The following is a 13,366-nucleotide window of genomic DNA, read 5'->3' on the forward strand; positions in this document are numbered from 1 at the left end:
GAACTATGGGAATATGACTATGACTATAGGTATAATTCATGATCATACCGCGGTTATCACAAAGAAGAAGGAATATGGATTTAATACATTAAATCAACTTGTATATGGGGCACCACCCTGTCCTGTACAGGGAAACAGATAACCTCAGTGAGATGGTTTCACAATATGGTCTGGTAGAATATTTGTCATGTCCATACTCTCCTACACATTTAGTTTAGTTTTAAATGATCAGGCAGATGTGTGGTGGTGTGAGGAGTCTTTATTCTGTGTTTTACTTCAGGTACAGTCTGGCCCGAGTAAAGGAGAGAGAGAGAGAAAGAGAGAAATCACATTTAGAAAGGGGTGGTTGAAGGGTGGAGAGGAGTCGGCAGGCATGAGGGAGCGGTGAGACGAACAGTTGGATCAGGGGTTGGCCGCTATGGTCGTGCTGATCCAGGGGAGGAACTCGCAGATTTTGACGTAGACCCCGGGGGACCTGGGCAGGGCACAGGCCCGTCCCCAGGAAACCAGGCCTTGCAGCTCCCCGTTACACACCAGTGGACTGCCAGAGTCCCCCTGGAGGGGGGAGGGGCAGAGGGAGGAATACAGGGGAGAGAGGGTGAGGGAAGGTGGGGATGTGGAAAGTAAGAAGGGGTATGAAAATGTGGGAAGAGACAAGACAGTTAGCCGTTGCACAGCATGTTAACACCGTCATAAATGTAGCCAGAGAGTGACCTACGGTATCGAGGGTATTTCTGAAATGTACATACGTTGCAAACGTCTCTGCCCCCTTCCAAGTGTCCTGCACACACCATCCTCTGTGTGATCATGCCAGGGTAGGCCTTCTCACACTCCGTCTGATCCAGTATGGGCACGTCCAGACACTGCAGGAGCACGGGCATGTTCACTGGAGAAAAGCCAAAGATGAGGTGAGAAGCTGTGAAAGAGCTCTAACCCTACTGGAAACAGCATTCAGAGCAAAAACATGTATAGGCACATGAAATGAAAGTCAATTGAGGGTGTGGTGCACAAAATGTCGTCATGAGTTTGTCAATAAATGCAGAGACCGGTCAAACCCTAACCCCAACCCTAAACCTAACCTTTACCCAACCCTTTACCTAAACCTAACCTAAACCTTAACCTACACTCAACCCTAACCTTAGCCCTAAACAGCCTCTGCCTTTATGGGAACTAGCCTTTACTGTTTGTCGAGTTGCACTCATATTCTTCTCAGCTCCCTTCTCAGATAGGGTTTTTGAGCATAAAACACTTAGTGTATTGAGTGTTGTTCCAAGTGTGTCTATGTTTTCATGGAGAGACGGTCAGTATTGGTAAAGTGTGAATCAGTTGCGTGGGCCTCGCCCCCCTCCTCCTCCTCCTCCTCCTCTTCCTCCTCCTCTCACCCTCTTCCCCCATGGCAGTGTTGCCCCAGCCGGACACGGAGCAGGGCATTCCCGCAAACGGGCAGCCGGTGGGCACGGGGAGGGGCTTCACTGCCGCAGTGACCCTCACGGGGTGGAAGAGCTGGATCAGCATGATGTCATAGTCCAGCGTCTGGTAGTCATAGCTACAGAGAGAACAGGGGACAGGCATCGTGGGCACATTGCAAAAGTCACTCAACTGTTGGTTAAAGGAGAATGCTCGTTTTTGACAACCTGGACCTTATTTACGGCATATTATAAGACGTTTCACTCACCGAGATAACTTTGGTGTAATTCGGAGGCCTGTAGAAGAAATTTAAAATCCAGCGCGAGCCAAGTATATCCATGTAATGGCGGCGGACGGGGCACTCAGAATGCAGCTTCTAAAAAATATTTTCTGCCGCGAAACGGTTGTTTTCATCAATCTGTCTTTATGATTCGCTAGTTGTGCTTACATAGAGCGTAGGCCTGTTGTGGTTTTTCACATGCCTCTGTAATATGATCTTTAGAAACGTCTTTAGAAACGAAATAGCTTCCCCACTTGCTCCAGCACACATGCGCACAGCGCGCAAGAAAATAGATTTTTTAGAAGCTGCATTCTCAGTGCCCCGTCCGCCGCCATTACATGGATATACTTGGCTCGCGCTGGATTTTAAATTTCTTCTACAGGCCTCCGAATTACACCAAAGTTATCTCGGTGAGTGAAACGTCTTATAATATGCCGTAAATAAGGTCCAGGTTGTCAAAAACGAGCATTCTCCTTTAATGTGACAAATGACATACAGTAGGTATCTTACTTGGTGGACTGAAGCAAACAGTTAAAAGATGCCATTGTCATTTAGCACTGTTCTATCCCCCCTGTCATCATAAATGTAGTCATAGAGGTAGAATGATTTAAAGAAGGGGTGCTGCTTACCTGGGGTGCCAGACGATATTTTGAGTCTTCATGAGCTGCTCGGTGCCCTCAAACACTCGCAGGTCATGCTCTCCCAGGAAGATCTGCATGGCATAGGGGCTGAGAGGACAGAGGGAAGAGAGAGAGAGAGAGAGAGAGAGAGAGAACAATATCATCCGTAATGGTCAGTAATCAGTGCTAAGTCGTTAGTTCAGGAAAAGTTCACTCCACATTTTGATCTCGCAAAGATCACTTTGGTCCTCAAAAGACATCCTTCTTGAAGCCCCTGCTTTTACTCACTTGTACCAGCAGTGGGCGACAGAGAGCAGCCACCGCTCGTTGATGAGCACAGCCCCGCAGAAGTGGTAGCCGTAGTTGAGGGAGGCCATGTAGGGTTTGGAGTTGGGCTTACACTCCTGACCACCTACGATCTTGCCATCCCCACGGGGCACTGCCGCTGAGAGGAACAGAGAGAGAGCCGTCAAAATATGGAAAAAGAATTATAATATGAATGCATAATGGCAGCTGTTGAGGGCTGCATGTAGATTAAAAGATAACTCATGACTGGTGGTGTAGACTATGATGGAACATCACCATTAATGGTGGTGGTGTGTGTGTGTGTGTGTGTGTGTGTGTGTGTGTGTGTGTCTATTTACCAGCAGCTCCCACCAGCAGTAGCAGAGCAAGCAGTTTCATGTTGTCCAGTGTATGCTGTGATCAAAGACACATGCACACACCCTGGCTCATATTTATACTGTACAGCACCCTCTTCTCCCTCTCCCAGCCTCCATTTCACCCCACTCCCCCCCTGCACACTCCCCCTCCTCCCTCCCTCTGCACACTCCCCCTCGCTCCCCCCCCCCCCCCCACCCCCCTATGCCCAGCAGGCTCCCCCTGTGCTCCTCTGGGGACAGGTGGCACATGGGAAAACAGCTGGTAATGGCGATAATGTTGAAATACATGAGAACGTGTTTTATTGCAAAATGCTATATCCATTATTTTTAAAAATCACTTATCTATTCTTACTAGCAAGATATATAAACTGTTTACGGCAACCTTTAATTTACATGTGCCATCCTAGGCCATTTGGTAAGATAATAATATGATTCTTGAATATAGATGCAGCAACATTTTCCAAATATAGGCTATATCATTTTGGACTGAAACCCTTAATTTTATCCATATTTCTTATGATTTAATATTTGTGCTTTGCTCTGAAAAAGGCGTTTTGTTCACAAACAATTTCTTGGAACCGTTCTCTGATACTCGTGGTTTGCCCTTGAATAAACGCCAAGAGGTGTAAGAGAAAGTAACACCTGTGGAATTGGAACTTGAACCAGAAAAGTTGCAAAATATTTTGTCCTTTCACTGTGACTGTACACCATACATAACATGTAACAAATAAAGGAATCTTGAAGATCTTGAAGATCACGAGTGAAACAAGATGCATTATCCCGTTCTTTGTTGTTAATGTAATGTAATTAATATATATAATAAGTATCCTTCTTTATGCAGACAATATAGTTTTATTAACGTTTTGTGAAGACAAATTGCAGCAGACACTTTCATACTGTACACTTATGAGTGGTGCAATAATTGTAGACTGTTTATTAACAAAAAGAAAACTGAAATAATTCACTTTAGAAAACATTCAGTTACCTGCAGTACTTACCAGTTTAAAGTTGGATCACATAAGTTGAATTATGCCATTTTCAAACAGGCTATAAAGGCTATAAGCTTACAAATATTCAGATTGGCAATTCTTAGTCGTTTCTTTATCAGATTAATAGCCATTTAGTTTGGCACAGTATACAATATATACAGTGTATCCATTAAAATGAGTATGATGTCCATTGAAGCTAAGATAATCAAATTGACCAGGTTTTTTTTTAGTGTGAAGAGTACTAAAACGTGACAATGCCAATATCATTATTTGCCCACTACCCTAACTTAGGAGATGTAGAGAAAATTAAATCCAACTGATATTCGAATACTTTTCAATGATACTGTACATGTCCTGTTGACCAGAAAATTAAGAAAAGGTTAAGCCCCTTCTAATATTTTCTCAGTGCTAGACAAGGGTTAGTTTGGGTCAGGGACACCGATCTGCAAAAACAAAATGACCCAAAACCAGAATAGTATTTGGCAGGCATTGGAGATGTGTTGCAGATGGTCCATCTTATCATCTTACCAGGGGCATATGAGTACAGTACGAGGCACATGAACAGGTGGGGGCGTGGAGGGGGTGTTTGGGGAGGGGAGGGGGGAGGGGGGGGACTGTGGAAGAGATAAAGAACTGAGGTATAAAAGTAGAGAAGAAGAGAGTGACCCTGTTCTGTCTGGGTGAAAGAAGACAACATGATTGGCCTGATTGTACTCACTCTCCTGGGTGCTGCAGGTAACACTTACACATACACATACACATACACATACACACACACATACACATACACACACACACACACACACACACACACACACACACACACACACACATAAAGAAGCTGCTGGTACAAAAACACAAAGAGTTGAAGAAAGCAAATAACGGAAATAGAGATAACATTCTTTCTATGTCCCTCTTTGCATTGCATTGTTCCCTCTCTTTCTCTTCTATCTCTCTTTCCCTCTATCATTCCCTGCTCCTCCTCTGCCTCCCTTCATCTCTCCATCCCTCCCTCTCTCAGCGGCAGCTCCCCTGGATGACAAGATTGTGGGGGGTTATGAGTGTGCGCCTCACTCTCAGCCCTGGCAGGCCACTCTCAACATCGGCTACCACTTCTGTGGCGCCTCCCTCATCAACGACCAGTGGCTCATCTCTGCTGCCCACTGTTGGATCAAGTGAGTACTGCACTGAGTTCTGAGGACAGAAGCTCTGTAGTAGAAATGAATGGATTAGAATCTAGTGACATTTCTCAACTCTAATCTAGACACAACCTCAAGTCTAATATCGCCTGTGATTTGGTCTCCTCCATCTCTGCTGTGCTCTCTTTCTCTCTGCCTTTATCTCTCTTTCTCCCTTTTCTTTCTCTATCTTTACTTGTCACTTTCTCTCTCTCTCTCTCTCTCTCTCTCTCTCTCTCTCTCTTAGCCCCTATGCTCAGATTGCTATCCTGGGAGACCACCATATCTGGGAGTATGAGGGAACAGAGCAGTACATGTCTGTCAACGCCATCTACTGGCACCAGAGTTATGACTACCAGACTATGGACCATGACATCATGCTGTTGAAGCTGGCCCATCCAGTCACCATCAACACATTTGTCCAGCCCATCGCCCTGCCCAAGGCCTGCCCGACGGCAGGGGACATGTGTATGGTGTCCGGATGGGGCAACATCTACACCGACTCTGGTATGTTGGAAGGATACTGGGTTGAGCTGGGCTGAAGGATTGGATGGGCTGGTTATAAGCAATACAGTAGACCTGTGCATATGTGCATTGGTTAATGTTGCCACCATTTTATTCTGATGGGTATGTCGCTTGCCTTGTTTGAGTCTGTAATGCACATACTGTATGATATTGATAACTATCACAAACTTCTCCCCTCTAATCTTTCTCGTCTTTCTCTCCACCTCTTCCACTATTCCACCATTTCCTCTACCTACAGTTTTCAACCCCTTTAACCTGCAGTGTGTGAAAGTCCCTATCGTGGGGGACTGTAACATCTACTACCCTGGCCAGATCACAAGCACCATGGTCTGTGCCGGCTTCCCGGAGGGGGGCAAAGATTCCTGTCAGGTGAGGACTACACACCCTTGCTACACCCCACCTGCTTCTCCTCACACTTCACACAACCTGCAGTTGTACACACAGTGTTCAGGTGGGGTAACAGAAGCAACGTGGAGAATGTTCAGGTAGTCAACAGTGTGTGGACTATCAATGGCTAATTGATTTCACATAGCTACCGCACACTGTAGGTTGGTTGTTACTGTAGATAAATGTTTCATCTCTTTTCCTTTTGTTCTCTATCTCCCCTTCTACTCTTCCTCCTCTCTCTCTCTCCCTTCACATCTGCTCCCCCTCTGTTCTCTGCTCCTGCCAGGGTGACTCTGGAGGCCCCTTGGTGTGTAACGGGGAGCTGCAGGGTATCGTGTCGTGGGGCTACGGCTGTGCTCAGCCCAACCTCCCAGGTGTCTACACCAAGGTCTGCGCCCTGCTGCCCTGGATCAACGACATTCTCACCAGCTACTAGACTGTACCTTCCCCATCACTGGTAGAGAAAGAGAGAGAGAGAGAAATAGAAAAATAGAGGGGTGTGAGGAGAGAGGTAGTAATGAGAGAGAGAGCGAAGGAGAGTTATAGAGATTGGGTGAAAAAAATAAACAGAAAGAGATAAAGAAAGGAAGAAAGAAAAAGCAAATGTCTCATATTCAAGGCAATGTTTTATTTCTGGGCAATAAAATGGAATTATTAAATTATTTTGCTACTGTTTTAATTACAACAATAACAACAAGCATGCTATATCTATCTATCTATCTACCACACAGCCATCTCTTTTCACATTGCTCTGGGTCATACAATTGACAATATCTATAAAGCCAAGGTACACACACAGCTCAACCTTCAAAAGTCACAATATATAGTTAACGTCCAATGGGTGATATCACAATTACAAATCAAAATGGAACACCACGCACAATATATCAGTCTATGGGAGTGACGAGATCAAAATTAATCTGAACGCAAACACTAGGTTAAAAAAATAAAGTGATAAAGTGATTTGTTCTGACAGAATTTCTTTCTATACCACATCTAAATGAATGCATACAGATATGTATGCTCTGATGCAGGTCTAGCAGACCAAAAGTTCAGCTATTTAAAGTGAAACACTGCATGGATCTAAGTGTGCAGAAATCCTTTTCTATCATTTTGGACATTTTGGATATTTCCAGTATCTTAGCAAAGATCCAGTGGGGTAGAGCGGTGGTTACCCTCCTGAAAAAATGAATGCATAAAAGTGAGCCACTGGCCCTTACTTGAATAATGTGTTGATCCTATGACAGATTTCCTCCAAGGCCTCCTTCCTGAGTAGTGGTAGATCTCCCATGTTATAACCCTCTAATAAGCAATAGGGGTAAGAGAGTATACAACAATGACATTGAAAACCGGGATAGTTGTTAAAGATGTTGAGCAGGTGAGGTATAAATAAATGAGACCAGACCAGAAGGAGAAGTTGCAACTTTTATTCTAATTTATATAAAGTTATTTACTTTACGAAGGAGGTTACAAAGTTACAAATAACACTGCCATGATGCTGGGTACATAATGTGGGTACCTTACATGACCAGAGGGGGGGGGGGGGGGGAGGCAAAACTTAGATGGTGCCAAACAAACAAACTCCAACCTACTAACAAAATACAGTATGAGGAAAATGGCTGTTTTCAGAGAAATGTGGTTTAACCTGATCCTGTTAGACGTTTCTAATTATGATGATTAGCTCCTGTGTGTGATAAGAGACCAGACCAGTCTTATCGGGGAAGGGAGGGGGGGGGGACCATAAGAACCTTGCTTGAGCTCAGATGCTTTGATTTGGGCCAGACAGCCATACAGACAGGCCAGCTGAACATTAGACTAGATGCCATCGTCTTTTGTACGTTAAACCTTCTGTAATTAAACAGCTTTTGATTGTCGCTCAAATCCCGTGTTAAGAGTTTCATTTGGGATACACCTGGAAAAGGGACACTGGACTGTGTGGTATTTGAGAGAGATTGGGTGCAGTCTTTTATTGAAATCAAAAAACGCAGAGCTGAATAAGGACAATAATAAAAGACAACAAAAGTCAACAAGTATAACTACTAAGTATCTAAAAAATCTACTACCTAACTACCTAAACCAAAAATAGCAGGCCGACTAAGGTCGACCAAAACTATACAAAAGGGGCAACCATCTCTACACTAGTGTACTAGACAGAACACACTTCTGCGTGACCCTATATGTAGAGAGGCCTCCATCTTAACTAACCCCCATGGCCATGCTCTAAATGCCATTACCTTACATGCAACAAACACCAAACGTACAAACCCATAGACACCATGGCAGCGGCTGGACAAAAGAGAGAGAAAGACAGAAAACTCATGCCTTTTATAGGCTCGGACAGAGCTAGAATTAGGCTGATGGTAATTGGCAGCAGCTGCTGTGGTGAGTGGATCCTGATCCTTATTGACAGCCGGTCGTCACTGCATCAGGAGGGAACTGGAACGGGATTGGTGGTTGCTTGAATAGGGGAGGGAAGAACAGGCAAACAGACACACACACACACACACACCCAACAACATACAACCACCCAACATACAGTACGTGGAACGTAACATCCCACTAGTGTCCATGAGTTGCTGAAGATCACACTCATCAGTCCTATGGGTGGAGACCAGGAACACTCTGGAACCTGTACTTACGTCTGGAGGTGAAAAATGCAGTTGCTCCTCATTTCCTGCAAGACAGCAATTGCTGTGAAGTCACCCGTTCTACTCTCTGACAAGTCCTGTTTCTTTTCAATATCTCATCTACAAGATACAAGCTGCTCTCTTTAGGTCTGTCCAAAAACACAACAGTGAACAAGTCATAAAGATCAATGTTCATTTTCTTGATGTAGTGCTTAGATTTTAATGAAAGTGTTACTATCCCTGGACGATCCCACAGCCTGACATAGGAGTGTTTGGGATGCGGGCACATGTTTGGGATGCGGGTACATGTTTGGGATACGGGTACATGTTTGGGGTGCGGGTACATGTTTGGGATGCGGGTACATGTTTGGGATGCAGGTACATGTTTGGGATGCAGGTACATGTTTGGCTTTATTGTGGTCTCCACCACTCCAGTGGTCGCCTCCTCTTCATCCCCATGGTGCAATCCAAGCAGGGAGTTTACAAGAGAGCACTTCCCCACCCTTGGTTCTCCTGTCATGCAATGTCCAGAATTAAATGGTAAAACACCTTCAGTGTCATTTAAAGCTGTGCAGTTACCGTAACGCTTTATATTAACCCTTGTATATTAACCATTTATTCAGTCTTCAGCCTTGATTTAAGAGAACTGAGAGTTGCAGTAGACCTGCAGTTTTCTGGAAGTTTGTTCCAGATACTGTATGTGGAGCATAAAAACTGAACGCTGCTTCTCCATGTTTTGTTTTAACTCTGGGGACAGAAAGCAGGCCTGTGCCAGATGACCTGAGAGACGGTTCATAACGTAGCAGCAGATCAGGAATATATTTGGGCCCTAAACCATTCAGTGCTTTGTAAACCAACAGCAGCATTTTAAAGTCAATTCTTTGACAGACAGGAAGCCAGTGTAAAGACCTCAGAACTGGAGTGATGTGATCCACTTTCTTCGTCTTAGTGAGGACTCAAGTAGCAATGTTCTGAATCAGATGCAGCTGTCTGATCGACAGACTGTTACAGTAGTCGAGCCGATAAATACATGGACAAGTTTTTCCAGATCCTGCTGAGACATAAATCCTTTAATCCTTGATATATTCTTCAGGTGATAGTAGGCTGACTTTGTAGACAATTACTTCAGTATTATTATTGTTTAGTTGAAGAAAGGTCTGGCACATCCAATTGTTGATTTGTTCAATGCACTTACTCAGCGCTTGTATGGGATTACAGTCCCCTGGTGATATAGTGATATACATTTGTGTGTCATCTGCGTAGCTATGGTAACATATTTTGTTGTTTTCCATAATTTGAGCTAGCGGGAGCATGTAAATGTTGAACAGAAGAGGCCCCAGAATGGAGCCTTGGGGAACTCCATATGTAATTTTTGTCCGCTCAGATAATGTAATTACCTACTCTATAGACACAAAGTAGTCCCTGTTCTTCAAGTAGAATTCAAACCAGTCTAGCACTGTGCCAGAAATTCCCAGCCAGTTTTCCAGTCGGCCTAGTAATATGTTGTGGTCAACTGTGTCAAATACAGCGCTGAGATCCAGTAAGACTAAGACTGAAATCCTGTCATTGTCTGTGTTAAAAATTGTTCATAAAGTACAGATAGTGCCTGTGTAACCGAGTTTTAGAGTAAATATGTCCGGCCGCATCGCCGATTAGAATAAGGTCTGTCACATGGGAGACAGGGGTTCAAATCCACTCCTTGGCGATAACAATACACAACACAGACTCATGCAAAACGGTCACACCCACTTTACATTATGCACTGCAAAAAACATTATTAATCATTAATAAATTGTTTCTATAGTAGGTCCCTGTGTTATTGCTCATGTATAAATGTCTATAAAGTATACTGTAGATAAATAAAAGTAAAACAAAACTGTCAGCCCTTTTGCAATGGTGAGAAATAATGCCAATAGGCAACCTGTAAAAATTGGTCATGAGAGAATCAGTGTCAAAAGCCAAATACTTGATATATCTTAATGCTTTATTTGTCATAAGCAAAAGGAGGAATTTGGAGTGCACAGGATGTAGAGTTGCGCAGCCGTGCTGGAGGTCTGGTGCTGGGATCAGACTTAGTAGCTGGCCATGGTGCTGGTGAGCCAGTCGTTGAACAGGCAGACCTGGAGGAGAAGACAGAGTCATTAGTAGATGAAAAACCTGCCACTCCAGCATTTCCTATGAATGCATCTCAGGGTAAATCAATTCCTACCAGCAATAACAGAAAATACACAGTAGTAAATGCCAACACTAACAAATAGAAATAATGTAGCCAAGATCAGTCTGACCTTGGCGTAGACACCGGGATGATCCCTCTCGGCACAGCCGTAGCCCCAGGACACAACACCCTGCAGCTCACCGTTGCACACCACAGGGCCACCGGAGTCGCCCTGAGAGAGAGAAAATTAGAAAAGAGGAGAAAAAGGGGTCGTTTGATGTCAATGTAAATAGTGACAAAACACAAGTGATCTCTGTTGTATCACTGAGAGATGAGAGTTGCACCAACCTGGCAAGAGTCCTTGCCTCCCTCCAGGTAGCCAGCGCAGAACATGGCGTCAGTGATCATGCCAGGGTAAGCGTTGTCACAGTCCTCAGAGGACAGGATGGGGAGGTCCAGGCACTGCAGCTTGTTGCTGTCAGCAGCTGTGACATGAAATGGAGGGATGAAGGGTGGAAGAGAAGAAGAGAGGGAGACAAAGAGAAAGAGTTATAATATTAAACTCGCCAAATACACAGTGTACACAAAACCAGAATACCATGGTGGTATACACTATACTCACTGGAGCTCATGGTGTTTCCCCAGCCAGAGACTTTGCACATGGTGCCGGCGGGGGCACAGCTGGAGGGCAGAGCCACGGGCTGCACGTAGGAGTTGAGGGTGGCGGGCTTGCGCAGCTTGATCAGCATGATGTCGTTGTTGATGTTGTAAGAGCTGTAATTGGGGTGACGGATCACGCGGGAAGAGCGAATGAACTGCTCCTTACCCTCCTTCACCCTGATGTTGTGCTCTCCAAGACGAACCTCCACACGACTGCGAGAGAGAGACAGACAGGAAGAGATATACTGTATACGAGTATTCAAGTCAAGATGGATAGCTTTGTTGTTTTTCAGTAATAAATCCATTTACAGGAATGACTGTGCTGCTGTGGGTGTCCTGGTTCTATCCATTGGTTTTCCTTTGGTGTGTGAAGCTTGTAGAGAAAGTCAACATGAGGTCTACTTACGACTTGTAGCAGTGAGCAGCAGACACAACCCAGTTCTTGTTGACCAGGGAGCCACCACAGAAGTGGTACCCAGATTGCAGCGACACCTGGTGGGGCTGGGAGTAGGGCTTGCACTCATACCCTCCGACGATCTTATCATCCTCCGTGGCGACTGAAAAGAGACAGAATTTTTTTGTCAAGGGCTAATCAAACAGTAATTAAACACTATATTGTAATCACTGAATTTAAATACAAAGTCATTTGCGAAAGATCTAAGTATTCAACTATCTGTAGAGACAAGTTTTCCACTCACAAGCAGCTCCGATGAGCAGAACGAAGACCAGAGACCTCATGGTTGCTGTGTGATTCTGTTGATGAGTTGTCCAGACCTGCAGCCCTGGTTTATATACAGTCAGAAGCACTGTCACAGCTCCAGGAGGACAGCCTCATTGGTCAGTAGGGATCCAATCAGCAGAACAGTGATAAGATTAGGTGATTTGGTTTTAGAAATATGTTACTAGCATGTGTTTCACATAGAGCAGGTAACATACTGGTTTGTAATATTCTAGGTATAATGCATTATCTATTTGTCATAAGCATTTCTGGGCCTTACAAATTATTCATAGAAGGCCTCTGATTTTTTATGGACACACAGTTACTGCTACCTAAAGCCAGGCAGATACTTCTTTTAGCCCCTTTAGGACACTATAATACATATTTCCAAATAAATACCTATTTCCTACCCTATACAGTAGGTATGGTAGAAACAAAAAATTGTCACAAGATAAATAGTTGATGTTTGTATTTCTCTCATAATTACCATATAACATGCTGTAAATAGAGCTGATCAACCTACTGTATGGCTGGGTCACCTAGGTGTTGTTATATGTATACAGATGAACATGTATTAACCTTATTTCAAGAATTTACTTCCATCAGGATATTAACATTCTTATTTATCCCTAGACCACTTGCATTTTAGTTTTATTTCAATCTGTGTCAGAAACAGAAATGATTGAATACAAGCAGAGGGATAGCCTACATCCCCCACTGCAAATTTCCCTGTTGATATTGTACTAAAAACAAGTTATTAATCCTTTCTCCAATTGTTATGTTGTTCATGAGTGACAGTTGTTCTAGTCACATGTGTGACTCGTCACTGTACATGACCTTAGTATGGAGCAGCTGTGTGTTTCTCATCCGGTGGTTTACCTGGAATTATGTGCAGATAGAGATCTGGCCCAAGGCTGGGTCACACATGAACACACATGGCAAAACACCAAGGACCCAATTGCATATGGTGCGGCTACTGTACGGTAGCTACAGTGTCATCTACCTACGCATCATAATTCACAATGTAGAACACTGCAGTTCTGCCTCCTCCCCCAGTTTTCACCAGGGCTTGCTTACTGAAATGGCCGACACATCTATCACAATCCCTGTGGGCCCTGGCTCTAAACATTACAATCAATCCATAACTGCATGGTTTGT

The 13,366-nt window shown here is 44.2% G+C and overlaps 3 protein-coding genes across 3 annotated transcripts; 1 reads left to right on the forward strand and 2 right to left on the reverse strand.

Moving 5' to 3' along the window:
• Positions 1-239: 239 nt before the first annotated feature.
• LOC311314478 (trypsin-like) lies at positions 240-3,067 on the reverse strand. The gene is made up of 6 exons (XM_084444846.1): positions 2,952-3,067; positions 2,596-2,752; positions 2,317-2,415; positions 1,383-1,546; positions 750-886; positions 240-555 (listed from the first exon to the last, which is right to left on the reverse strand). Exons 1-6 carry the CDS (start codon positions 2,989-2,991, stop codon positions 403-405), a joined length of 750 nt encoding a protein of 249 aa, XP_084300972.1. The 5' UTR covers positions 2,992-3,067; the 3' UTR covers positions 240-402.
• A 1,546-nt stretch (positions 3,068-4,613) lies between these two features.
• Positions 4,614-6,710, forward strand: LOC311314480 (serine protease 1-like). The gene is made up of 5 exons (XM_084444848.1): positions 4,614-4,693; positions 4,980-5,133; positions 5,384-5,643; positions 5,900-6,030; positions 6,335-6,710. Exons 1-5 carry the CDS (start codon positions 4,654-4,656, stop codon positions 6,482-6,484), a joined length of 735 nt encoding a protein of 244 aa, XP_084300974.1. The 5' UTR covers positions 4,614-4,653; the 3' UTR covers positions 6,485-6,710.
• A 3,962-nt stretch (positions 6,711-10,672) lies between these two features.
• LOC311314482 (trypsin-1) lies at positions 10,673-12,230 on the reverse strand. The gene is made up of 6 exons (XM_084444850.1): positions 12,189-12,230; positions 11,897-12,047; positions 11,453-11,703; positions 11,179-11,315; positions 10,961-11,062; positions 10,673-10,795 (listed from the first exon to the last, which is right to left on the reverse strand). Exons 1-6 carry the CDS (start codon positions 12,226-12,228, stop codon positions 10,748-10,750), a joined length of 729 nt encoding a protein of 242 aa, XP_084300976.1. The 5' UTR covers positions 12,229-12,230; the 3' UTR covers positions 10,673-10,747.
• Between the last annotated feature and the right edge of the window lie 1,136 nt (positions 12,231-13,366).

The sequence above is a fragment of the Borostomias antarcticus genome (genome assembly GCF_949987555.1).
Source record: "Borostomias antarcticus genome assembly, chromosome: 10".
NCBI lineage: Eukaryota > Metazoa > Chordata > Actinopteri > Stomiiformes > Stomiidae > Borostomias > Borostomias antarcticus.